At 40.2% G+C, this 12,920-nt stretch overlaps 1 protein-coding gene across 4 annotated transcripts in view; it reads right to left on the bottom strand.

The window, feature by feature from the left end:
* Window positions 1–12,920, bottom strand: part of Large1 (LARGE xylosyl- and glucuronyltransferase 1) — a 459,671-nt gene that overhangs the window by 212,276 nt on the left and 234,475 nt on the right. For all 4 annotated transcript variants that reach the window (XM_040734825.1, XM_040734828.1, XM_040734827.1 and 1 more), the window contains one exon: window positions 4,002–4,173. In XM_040734825.1, the coding sequence (XP_040590759.1) occupies window positions 4,002–4,173 (172 nt within the window). The remainder of the gene's footprint in view (window positions 1–4,001; window positions 4,174–12,920) is intronic.

Raw genomic sequence — 12,920 nt, forward strand, 5'->3', positions numbered from 1 at the left:
ATGCACAATTAAACACTTAACATCAGCATAAAAGCACAGATCAAATCACACACAATTAAAGACAAACTGTCCCCAGATGAGTTTAATGTGGCTTTGAAAGGAGGAACAAACAAAAATGACAGTGGAATTTGAAAAAAGCAGCAGATAGGAGCCAAGGAGCAAACCTGTTCTGAGTTTGGTCTTGAGCAGAACCCTGTACCCACGCAAGCTTATTCAGGAAGTAGAAAGATGGATCCTGGCAGGCTGAGAAATAGAGGAAGAAGAGACACACTTGTCTTCTGTTTTCCTAGCTCTGTCAAATGATCTCTTCCTTAGAGTCATTACTGACACACATAAAGATATTTTCATCTTGATAAAGGAACATCTCAGAGGTTACTATGTGATCCTCATGCTTTGGCAAGTATTTTATTCAATTAGCAGAGAACTATGAAGCCCCCGGAAGGAGCAGGTAATGAAGAGAGTAGAGAAGGAATTTACTCTCTGTCATGAGAGGAAAGAGAAACAAATAGGGTTATCCAAAGATTAATGAGAATACTGTGATCTAAGCTCATGAGTGCTATTTCCGCCTCCAAACAACAAAGAGGCAGAGAGATTTTAAACAGAGAAGGCAAAGTAGAACTCAAAAAGGAAGAGAACTGAACAATTAAGAAAAAACAGCAGCCTAATTACCAAATTTCTCTCCCATTGAATTTGGCCAAGGTATGGAAGAACTTTAAAAACCAGAGGTCATGAAGACCTCTGGGCAGCTATTATTAAGCTAGTCTAAAATCCGTGTTAATGTGATATTTCTTTCATGTATGTACATTCAAATACACATAGCAGGCTCATATGCCTTGAAGTAATGACGATGGCTCAAATAACATTTAAGAAGGGGATCTGAGGAAATAGTTCAGTGGGTAAGAGTACCTGCTCTATAAGAAGAGGACTTACATTTGAATCCTGAGCATCCACTTTAAAAGCCAGGCACAAATGCACATATTCTAGCACTGCTAGGCAGAGAGACAGTGGTGTGGGCTCACTGGCCACAATCCTAACAGAAAAACCAGGTTTCAGGTTCAAAGAGGACCCCTTTTCAAGGCAATAAGGAAGAAAATGATAGAAAATGCCTGATGTCCTGCTGTGAACTCCATGTGTACATGCATAGGTGTGTCTGTCTACACACACATGTGTATGTACCTATTACACATTCATGAATGTAATAAAAAACTAACCAGACTAGAAGAGAGATGTTACAAATCGAGCCTTACATACGTGTTTAAAATAATAGTGCATAGTACTAATAACAGCAAAAGCAATAGAGCGCTTCAAACATTCCAAAATCAATAGTCTTTTCTTCTGCCTCCTAGGGTTTCTCAGCAGTCAAGGAATTCTTTGTAGAAGAGAAAGAAGAAAAAGAAGGAGGAGGAGGAGGAGGAGGAGGAGGAGGAGGAGGAGGAGGAGGAGAAGGAGGAGGAGGAGGAGGAGGAGGAAGAGGAGGAAGAGGAGGAGGAGAAGGAGGAAAAGGAGGAGGAGGAGAAGGAGGAGAAGGAGGAGGAGGAGAAGGAGGAAGAGGAAGAGGAGAAGGAGGAAAAGGAGAAGGAGGAGAAGGAGAAGGAGTAGAAGCAGCAGCAGCACCATGGTAAATACACATCTTTCCATAAGTATATCAACACTTGGGAACCAGAATAGGAGGATAGAGTGGGGAGGAGAAAGGGGGACAAGGGAGAAAATACAAGAAGATACAGTAAAAATTGAAGGCCATTTGAAGCGTAGTATGGGAACCCAGAACAGAAGCAGCATCTTAAAATACATGAAGCCAAAGAATGGGAAAGACAGGGCCCTAATTGGCCATATCTTCTCAACAAATAAAGCTTCCACTACTGGGAATGGGTTACATCTAACTGTGCTGTTGGCAAAAGGGGTCCCATGGGAACCCCACACAAAGCAGGCTATTGTCAAGACTATAGGTTTCTCTTTCCAAACTAATAGCTAGACCCTACTAAACACTTACATATTGAGCTGCTGCCAACATAGAGCCTTCACCCCAATGAACTAATGTCTTTGGTACATGAAAGTACTTTGCAAACTACCCAATGAAAAATGTAAACACCAGCCCAGCCACAAACCCTTTGATCTACAACGCTGTCCTGCCTTCAAATAATGTTAGTGCCATGGTGGCACAAAGCTCATGGGGATAACCAATCTAACCTATATCTGGTTTGACTTATGGTTCATTCCAGAAGACGGAACCCGTAACTGATGCTGCTTGGGTGACCAAGAACCTGAGGCTAGACAGCCCAGAGACTGAGGGTAAAATCAAATACTATTGTGCTACTAAAAGAACATAACAAAATGACTCCTGGGGGCATTCCGTTCTACTGACAGATCAGTACCTTTCTCTGCTACCATCAGAGAAACTTTCTCCTGCAGCAGCTGGGGAAAAATTGAGACTCAAATATGAGGCCTTGAAACACTCAGGCCTAATTGGGGTATGTCCATCAAATCCCAGTTCTTAGAGAACCCTGCAGAAGAGGAGGGAGAAAGAATGTAAGAGCCGGAGAGGAGGGAGGGAGGACACCAATGACACAAGGCCTGTGAATCAACAGGATGGACTCATATATGAATTCACAGAGACTATGGCAGCATGGCCACAAGCCTGCACAGGGTCTGCAACTGAGCAGTCCTTGAGCTGAAAGGAGAAGTAGACACCTGCCCTATCCCATCCCATCCTTAACCCAGCCAATCTCTCCAACTTATAAACACTTGCAACTGAAGGTTGTTTTCTCCAAGGGAATCTCATGGGGAAGCAAACTGCTCTTAAGTGTAGGCCTCATGCCCAGCACGAGATAGCCAACAGAAAACAAACTCAATGGAGGTTTCTTTTCGTATAATGTTGTAACAGGGCTGTTACTTATTTGTTTGCTTATATTTATATTTTATTATTTTATTTATTATGGCTTCCAGTTTTGTGTTTATATGAAATTCCTGAGTGTGTGAACAACTGGGTCTCAGCACCTCTGTTTCTGGAGCCTCTTCTTATCTTCTTTTCATTCTGTATGTTTGTATTGCCCTATTCAAAGGTGTTAGATTTTGCTATATCTTCTTGTGTTATATATTTTAGTATATTATTACTGCTTAGAAGCCAGTTTGCATCCTAATAGAGATGGTACAGGGGTGGATCTGGATGAAAGGGAAGGTAGAAAGGAATTGGTAGGAGCAGAAGGAGGGGAAACTACAATCACAATCACAAAAAATAAAAATCATAATTTTTCAATAAAAGGCAAAAATAAAATTTAAATATAGAGAAAAAAAGAGCATCAGCATTTGATCATCTGCATAAAATATATATAAATAACTATTTGCTGGCTATGAAGTCTCCTATACTTGGTTTTGCGATGGACATGCATCTAATCCCTTCAATCCCTAAAGAAATGCAATAGCTCGCATCCAGAGTATCACTCAGTGTTCATACAAGGCCGTAAATTCAATCCTGAGGTCCACATGAAAAGCAAATAAACAAACACTGCCTGAGAGATGGCTCAATGAGTTAAACTGCTTGACTAGCAAGCCTGGCCATCTGAGTTCAACCCCTGCCATTAAAAGTGGGAGAACTGAGCCGGGCGGTGGTGGGGCACGCCTTTAATCCCAGCACTCGGGAGGCAGAGGCAGGCGGATCTCTGTGAGTTCGAGGCCGGGCTGGACCGATAGCCTCCTAAACAATACAGAGAAACCCTGTCTCGTAAAAACCAAAAAAAAAAAAAAAAAAAAAAAAGTGGGAGTACTGATCTCAAAATTTGTACAAACTCCACATGTATACTGTGGTATGTGCATCTGTGTACATACAGACACACACACATACTCACACAGAGAGAGAGAGACAGAGAGAGAGAGAGAGACAGACAGACAGACAGACAGAAAGAAAGAAAGAAAGAAAGAAAGAAAGAAAGAAAGAAAGAAAGAAAGAAAGAAAGAAAGAAAAAGTAAAATGCCTTTAAAAATCAGCATGGTTGATCAGTTCCTACCTTTGAACTTATGGAACACGGCCCAGAGCTCTGCAATGTCAGTTGCAAAGGTAATGTCAGTATCTAGGACAATCACTCTCTCCAGGTTGGCAGGTAGAGTCTTGGTCAGAACCAACTTCATCAGGCCGTAAATCCCAGAGTAGTGTTTGTTGGGGATCCAGGACACTTCAGACTAGACAGGACAGAATAGAGAGAAGGACAGAGGAAGGGAGGGGGAGGGAGGGAGGGAGGGAGGGAGGGAGGGGGGGGAGGGAGGGAGGGAGATGGAAAGAAGGGAGTTGGTAAAACAAGAAAAAGAAAATAAATCACCACATGGATTCATTGCTTAAACATTATAAACCATGCTGAGACACAAATAAAAAACAATTTTACAAACGTGTTAAATGAATAAATGGATTTTCTTTAAAGAATTATTCATTTCACTTTGCCACATCAAGTTTTTCTGAGAATAAAAAAATGTATTTGATTCAATACAGACATAAAATTCTAGTTGTGAAATAATATTAAATGCAAATTCTATGTTGAGATTTTGAAAATACTTTTTTATTATTAGAGAAATTATGTGTCCACTGAAGAAAATAAGTATGTGAAATTAAAACAACAAAAACAAAACAAAACGTAGCACCTCATTATTCCTAAGTAGAATTATTTTTTGAGATTACATTTTTTTATTTAAATTAGAAACAAGGTTGCTTCACATGTCAATCCCAGCTCCCTCTCCCTCCCTCCCTCCCACACCCTCCTACCATCCACACAGCCCCCCACCCAATTCCCACTCCATTCCCCAGGGACAGTGAGACCCTCCATGGGCTATATCCATAGTCTGTCATTTAGTTCAGGGCAGAACCTGGGACATCCCTAAGGGTCCGGGCTGAGAGAGCATCCCTCACTGTGGGATGGGCACCCAAAGTTCATTTGTATGCCAAGGATACATACTGATCTACTACTCAAAACAACATAGATTGCCTAGGCCTCTGGATAGAAACCCACATTCAGGGGATTCCAAGAGTTCAGTTCAGGGTTTAGCTGTGGATATCTGCTTCAGCTTCCATCAGTCGCTGGATAAAGGTTCTGTTTCCCAGACTCTGACAGTGGGATTGTATGCTGGCACTCCCCTGATTCATGTCTAAAATCCATATATGAATGAGTGCATTCCATGTTTGTCTTTTTGTGACTGGGTTATATCACTCGGGATGGTTTCTTCCAGTGCCATCCATTTACCTGCAAATTTCAAGATTCCATTGTCCGCCTCCCCCCCTCCCCCCCACTGAGTAGTACTACATTGTGTATATGTACTACATTTTCTCTACCCACTCTTCAGTTGAGGGGCATCTGGGTTTACTCCAGGTTCCGGCTATTACAAATAATGCTGCTGTGAACATAGTGGAACAGATGTCCTTGTTGTATGAATGTGCATCTTTTGGGTATTTGCCTAAGAGTGGAATTGCTGGATCTTGTGATAGACTGATTACCATTTTCCTGAGCAATCTCCATACTGATTTCCAAAGTGGCTGTACAAGATGTCACTCCCACCAGAAGTGGAGGAGTGTTCCCCTTTCTCCATATCCTCTCCAGCATAAATTGTCATTGGTGTTTTTATTTTAGCCATTCTGACAGGAGTAAGATGGTATCTCAGAGTTGTTTTGATTTGCATTTCCCTGATGGCTAAGGATGTTGAGCACTTTCTCAAGTACCTCTCAACCATTTTAGACTTCTCTATTGAGAATTCTCTATTTAGTTCTGTAGCCCACATTTCAATTGGATCCTTTGGTGATTTGGAGACTTGTTTCTTGAGTTCTTTGTAAATTTTGCATATCAGCCCTCTGTCAGATGTAGGGTTGGTGAATATCTTTTCCCATTCTGTGGACTGCCTTTTTGTCTTGTTGATTGTGCCCTTTGCCTTACAGAAGTTTCTCAGTTTTAGGAGGCTCCATTTTTTATTGTCCATCTCAGTGTCTGTGCTATGGGTGTTTTGTTCAGGAAACAGGCTCCTATACCAATTCGTTCACAGGTATCTCCCACTTTCTCTTCTAAGAGGTTCAGGGTGGCTGGATTAATGTTGAGGTCTTAGATACATTTAGACTTAAGTTTTGTGCATGGTGATAGACATGGGTCTATTTGCAGTCTTCTACATGCCAGCATCTAGTTCAGCCAGCACCAATTGTTGAAGATGCTTTTTTTTTTCCATTGTATAATTTTAGCTTCTTTGTCGAAGATCAGGTATTCAAATGTGTATGAGTTAATGTTGGGGTGTTCAATTCGATTCCTTTGGTCTATCTGACTATTTTTGTGCCAATACCAAGCTGTTTTCAGGACTACAGCTCTGTAACACAGCTTGTAGTCAGGGATAGTGATGCCTCCGGATGTTGCCTTGTTGAGCAGTGTTGTTTTGGCTATCCTGGATCTTTTGTTTTTCCATATAAAGTTGATTATTGTTCTTTCAAGGTCTGTGAATAACTGTGCTGGAATTTTAATGGGGACTGAGTTAAATCTGTATATTACTTTTGTTAGACTGCCATTTTTCTTATGTTGATCCTACCTATCTATGATCATCGTGTCTTCTTTAATTTCTTTCTTTAAAAGATATAGGTCTTTCACTTGTTTGGTTAGCATTACCCCAAGGTATTTTATGTTGTTTGTGGCTATATAGTAGGACTACTAATTTTCTTGAGTTGCTCTTGTACCGTGCCACTTTGCTGAAGGTATTTGTCAGCTGCAGAAGTACCCTGGTAGAGCTTTTTGGGTCACTTATATAAACTATCATCTGCAAACAGTAAAAGTTTGACCTCTTCCTTTCTGATTTGCCTGTATTTCCTTGAGTATTTTTACATCAATGTTCATGTGGGAAATTGGTCTGAAGTTCTTTCTTAGTTGAGTTTTTTTGTGGCTTGTGTATCAAGGTTATTGAAGCCTCATAGAAAGAGTTTGGCAAAGACCCTTCTACTCCTGTTGCATGGAATACTTTGAGAAGAATTGGTATAAGCTGTTCTTTGAATATCTGGTAGAATTCTGCACTGAGGCCATATGACACTTTTTTTTTGGTTGGGAGACTTTTGATGACTGCTTCTATTTCCATAGGGGTTATAGGTCTATTTAAATTACTTATCTTTCTTGATTTAATTTTGGCAAGTGATATGTATCCAGAAAATTGTCCATTTCCTTTAGATTTTCTTATTTTGTAGAGTACAGGTTTTCAAAGTATGACTTGGTGATTCTCTGGATTTTCTCAATGCCTGTTATTATGTCCTCCTTTTCATTTCTGATTTTGTTGATTTGCATATTCACACTCTGCCATTTGGTAAGATTAGGTAAAGGTTAGTCTTTCTTTTTGATTTTCTCAAAGAACCAACTCTTTGTTACTTTGATTCTTTGTATTGTTTTCCTAGTTTCTACTTTATTGATTTTAGTCCTCAATTTGATTATTTCCTGACATCTACTCCTCCTGGGTGATTTTGCTTCTTTGTTTTCTAGAGCTTTCAGTTGTGCTGTTAATTCTCTAGTGTAACTATTCTCCAATTTCTTCATGTGGGCACTTAGTGATATGAACTTCCCTCATAGCACTGCTGACAAAATATCCCATAAGTTTGGATATGTTGTGTCTTCATTCTCATTAAATTCTAGGAAGTCTTTAATTTCTTTGTTTTATTTCTTCTTTGACCCAGGAATGGTGTAATTGTGCATTATTGAGTTTGTAGGGTTTCTGCAATTTGTATTGTTGTTGAATTCTAATTGTAACGCATGGTGGTCTGATAAACTGCATGGAGTTATTCCAGTTGTTTTGTACCTGTTGAGGTTTGCTATGTTTCCAAGTATGTGGTCGATTTTTGAGAGGTTCAATGTGGCCATGACAAGAAGTTATGTTCTTTTTTATTTGAATGGAATGTTATATAGATGTCTACTAATCACAATTGAGTCATAACTTCTATTAGTTCCTTTGCTTCTTTGTTAAGTTTCTGACTGGTATTCCTGTCTAGTGGTGAGAGTGGGTGTTGAAGTCTCCCACTATAGGTGTGTGGGGCTTTATATGTGATTTGAGTTTTAGTAATGTTTCTCTTATTAATGTCAATGCCTTTGTATTTGGGGCATAGATGTTTGGAATTGAAACTTCATCTTGGTGGATTTCTTCTGTGATGAGTATGAAATGACATCCTTCATCTCTTTTGAGTGATTTTAGTTAAAGTCTAATTTGTTAGATATTAAGATCACTACCCCTGCTTGTTTCTTAGGTTCATTTGATTGGAAAATCTTTTCCCAAGCCTTAACTCTGAGGTAATGTCTGTCTTTGAGGATGAGGTGTGTTTCCTGTATGCAGCTGAAGGATGGATTCTGTCTTTGTGTTAGCCTGTGTCTTTTTATGGGTGAGTTAAGGTCATTAATATTGAGGGATATAAATGACCATTGATTGGTCATTCTTGATTGTTTTGGAACTGTTGTTGTTGTTGGAATTGTATGTGGATTTCCACTCCTGTTTTCTTTTGACTGTTGCCTATGTTTTTCTGGTTGTAGTTAACTTCCTTGGGTTGGAGTTTTCTTTCCAGAACTTTCTGTAGGGATGGGTTAGTGGATATGTATTGTTGAAATTTGGTTTTGTCATGGAATATCATGTTTTCTCCATCTATAATGATTGAAAGCTGGGTATAGTAGTCTTAGCTGGCATCTTAGTGTTGGTAGAGTATCTATCGAGGACCTTCTGGCTTTCAGAGTTTCCATGGAGAAGTCAGGTGTATTTCTGATAGGTTTGTCTTGACCTTTTTCCTTAGCTGCTCTTAATATTCTTTCTTTATTTTGCATGTTTGGGGTCTTGATAATTATGTGGTAAGTTTTGTTTATGTTTTTGTTTTTGTGGTCCTCTCTATTTGGTGTTCTGTAAGCTTCTTGTACCTTCATTGGTATGTCTCTTTAGGTTGGGAAAGTTTTCGTCTATGATTTTGTTGAATATGCTTTCTGCCCCTTTGAGGTGGTTTTCTTCAATACCTAGGTTTGGTCTTTTCACTGTATCCTATATTTCCTGGATATTTTGTGTTAGGGAATTGTGGGACTTAAGATTTTCTTTGGTTGATGAATCTCATTCTCCTAGTGTATCTTCAACGCCTGAGATTCTCTCTTCCCTCTTTTGTATGGTTATATTTGCATCTGCAGTACCTGGCCATTAGGCAAGCTTTTGTGTTTCTAGCATTCCTTAAGACTGTGGTTTTTAAAAATTTCTTATTGTCTCTATTACACTTTCAACTCTTGCACTGTTAGAACTATTTCTTTCATTTTTGCTTTCTCTTTTCCTCCATTTTTTTTTTTTTTTGCATTTTTGGGATTTTTTTGGTTTGTTTTTTTCTTCCATTTCTTTCTTTTTTTCCCTAACTCTTTAAGGGATTTTTCTCTTGTCTTCTTTGACGGTCTCTATCATTTTCATGAAGTTGTTTTTAAGGTCATTCTCTTCTGTTTCATCTGCATTGGAATGTTCGAGTCTTGCTGGTATAGTCTCTAGACTCTGGTGGTGTCATACTTGTTTTTCTGTTGCTGAGTATGCTTTTATATTGTCTCCTTCTCATCCCTTCTTCTAGTGGTTGGAGAAAGAGCCTCTTCCTGGCCTGGTGGGTAGGTTACCAGGGTTCCCTTTCAGTGGGTGCAAGCTAGTTCAATTCTCTGGTATTTATTCTTTTACTGATCCTAGTCCTGGTCCCATGGGTGGAGAAGGAGAACAGGAAGCAGTAGTGCATAGGCTCCTGCTGGGAGTAGAGACTCAGTGGTAGTCCCCAGGTACTGGACGAATTATTTCTTTAATAAATTTAACGTATGTGCCATTAAAGATCACTAAACCTCATTTTATTTCGAATACGTATGCTTACACCTACTTTAAAGTTATAATAGGATCAGTTGGTACCAGGACCTGGTCAGAATCTGTATAATGCTGGTCACCTGATAGTAATGGAGGCTAGACTTACATGAACAACCTCAGAGATGCAGGGATTACACACCAGAAACACCAGTGTCCTATAAATGTATCAACCACAAAGCACATGCTAACAAAATGCTGAAGCCTATATATAGCCTCATTGTGATAAAAATTCTCATCTATGTATGTCATTTGTGAAGACCATTGTGGGAAGAAATGCATGGATCATGTGTGTGGAGGGATTGCACAGAACTCATGGTCCACATTTTAATCCAACAGATAAACACTTAGTATACACTTTCTGATGAAGCAGGAACCACCACTTCAGAATTCCAAACAATACTCATCTCTTTTGTCCTTATAACTCCATTTATGAGACACTTGTGTTTAAGGAAGTAAGGATGAGTTCTGCGTGGGTGGCTCTCACATATAATCATAGAACCTGGGAGGCTGATAGATCACGGCCAATCTGTGCTACAAAGGGATATTCATTGCTGCTCTATTCACAAAAGCTAGGAAATTGAAACAACCTAAATGCCCTTCAGCTGACATATGGTTAATGAAAATGTGGTACATATAAAGAAAATACAATGATAGAATTTGAAGGTAAATGGATGGAACTAGGAAAATATATACTAAGTAAGTAAGCCAAACCCAGAAAAAGAAATGCTCCATGTTCTTTGACATCTGAGGCTGCTAGCTCCAAGTCTTCAGAGGAGATTACATAACCTGGAGCAAGTGCAGAAACCAGGAAAGGACAAAGGGACAAGGGTGTGCAAAGCAATGGAGGGGATAGCAGGGCACAGCCATATTGACCAGTGGCAGGAACTAAGCCCTGGTCAGAGTAAAGCATAATAACTTATAAATCATAGAGGCAAAATTCAAGTAGGGTCAGGTGAGTGAAGGGCAGTAAGGGAGAACTGTAATCACCCAACCCCCAGCTGCACTCTACAGCAGGCATAATGTCAACTTGTGGTTAGAATTGCTGGAGGAGGGGCTGGGAAGATAGCTCAGAGTAAAGTATTTGCTGAGCAGTCAGGAGGACCACAGTTTGGACCATAGTAAGCCACATAAAAGGCACACACCTGTAACTCCAGTGATGGGAAGACAGAAGCACAGAAATAAATGGATCACTAGACCTCACTGACCAGCCAGCCAAATTGAATTGATGAATTCCCAGTTCAGACTGAGCATTCTTCAAAAAATAGAGTGGAGACCAAATGATGAAGACACCTCATATCAATCTCCGGCTTCAACCAGGAATTTGCCAGAGGAAGGTTCTAGTGTTTTGTTTGTTTGCTTGTTTGTTTGTTTGTTTCCTGAGTTTGGGTTCAAGTCTTGATCATCATAACTTACCCCATCATTCCCTGAGTTAACTTTACAGGTGGCCCTCACCTCAAGATCTAGGACCTCAGCAAGCAATTCCTTCCAGTGTGCTTTATAAAACTCATCCTCCCAGAAGCCATGGCCTTTGGAATGCAGGAATGCAGCTCAATGTCTTTCTTCCCCAGAGAATCTGCCTGAACCAAAGCCTGGAAATCACAACTCCACACTGCATAGCTGTGCTATTTAATCAGACCTTTGATTAACTTATCCATCTATTTTGGTAACCATCAAAGCCGGAGAGCGTGGCTAAGACTGAGAGCCACAGTGTTGGGTTAAGCTATTTAATTAGATGGCCCTGACGCTGAGTTTTATTTTTAACACAGATGTGAGACACTTGGATGCACTGCAAAACTAAGGAACAAATTAATCTCCACATGAGCCCAGTCCTGAATGTCACCCCAAGTCCCAAACTTAATTCATAATCAATTAAGTCCAAGTGTTCAATTAAATGTAAAAGAGGCTTGTGAATGAGTTTGTATTTCGAATGAAAACCCCAGGAAAGAATAGAATATGAAGGAATTGTTGGGGGGAAAGAATGAGGAATGGGAAGCATATACATTTATTATAATCAGCTCATTCCAGGATTTACATGGTTTCCACTGCTCCCATTTTCCCTTTCTTTGTACGTTGTCCTTCTTGAAAGCCACTGTCACAAAAGGAGGCACCTCCTCTCTGCCTCAGGCTAGACTGGAGCTCCTGAAGTGAGCTATCTTATTCCCCCCACGCACAGCAAAATTACACACTGTGTTTAATTTTCCATGTCTGTCCCGTGCATTTGACTGAAAGTCCTTGAGGTTAGGAAAATGTCCTTTTCACTCCATGGTTGATGCTCAAGAACAGCATGGTGAATGTGCAGGCCCTTAGCTTTGCCTGTATCTGCAAACAAACTTTACCTTCAAAAATCCCTTTCATTTACAGCAGAGATATCAATAACTGGAAAATGTAAGATCTCAGGGATGGTGTGGAAATACAATGGCATGCTCTAGGTGGAGGATATTGTTTGGTGAGAGTGACCTGTGAGTATTCTAGTCAGTCTCTTAGGACATTCATGGAGGTATTGATTTTCCTTGCATCCATGAGTACGCTCCAGCACAACAAGGGTCATTAAGTTAGGGGTCCATGTTGAAAAGAACATCCTGGATAAAGGAAGAAAGTGGATCCTATGCAAACACTCATCCCACAACATCCAACAGAAACAGAGTGCCTGACAGAGTCATTCCCCACAGTAGCTAACATGACCAAGGGCCCACGTAGTTAAAAAGATAATAAAGATGGCATTAGCCTCATTGTAATGGGAAGAACAGTACTCCTGTAGTGACGGTTGATAATTCTAAGTATTATTAAAGCAGAGGCTTTAATTAGCAACAATGCAATTGAACCCAAGATTGCAATATACTGCACACACATAAGGAAGCAGAAACTTTCAGAGCTTACAAGTTCCTTCTCAAGTGAGGGATGGAGGACACTGTCAGTTCAAAACTTACCTTACTGAAGCTCTGACACTATGGTATTCATGGGAACTAAATGGAATTCCCTCGGCTGGGTGTTGGTGGCATACGCCTTTAATCCCAGCACTCAGGAGGCAGATGCAGGCAGATCTCTGTGAGTTCAAGTCTAGGCTGGACCGACAGCCTCCAAAATAA

This window comes from Mesocricetus auratus, unplaced genomic scaffold (assembly GCF_017639785.1).
Source record: "Mesocricetus auratus isolate SY011 unplaced genomic scaffold, BCM_Maur_2.0 Super-Scaffold_100041, whole genome shotgun sequence".
Lineage (NCBI taxonomy): Eukaryota > Metazoa > Chordata > Mammalia > Rodentia > Cricetidae > Mesocricetus > Mesocricetus auratus.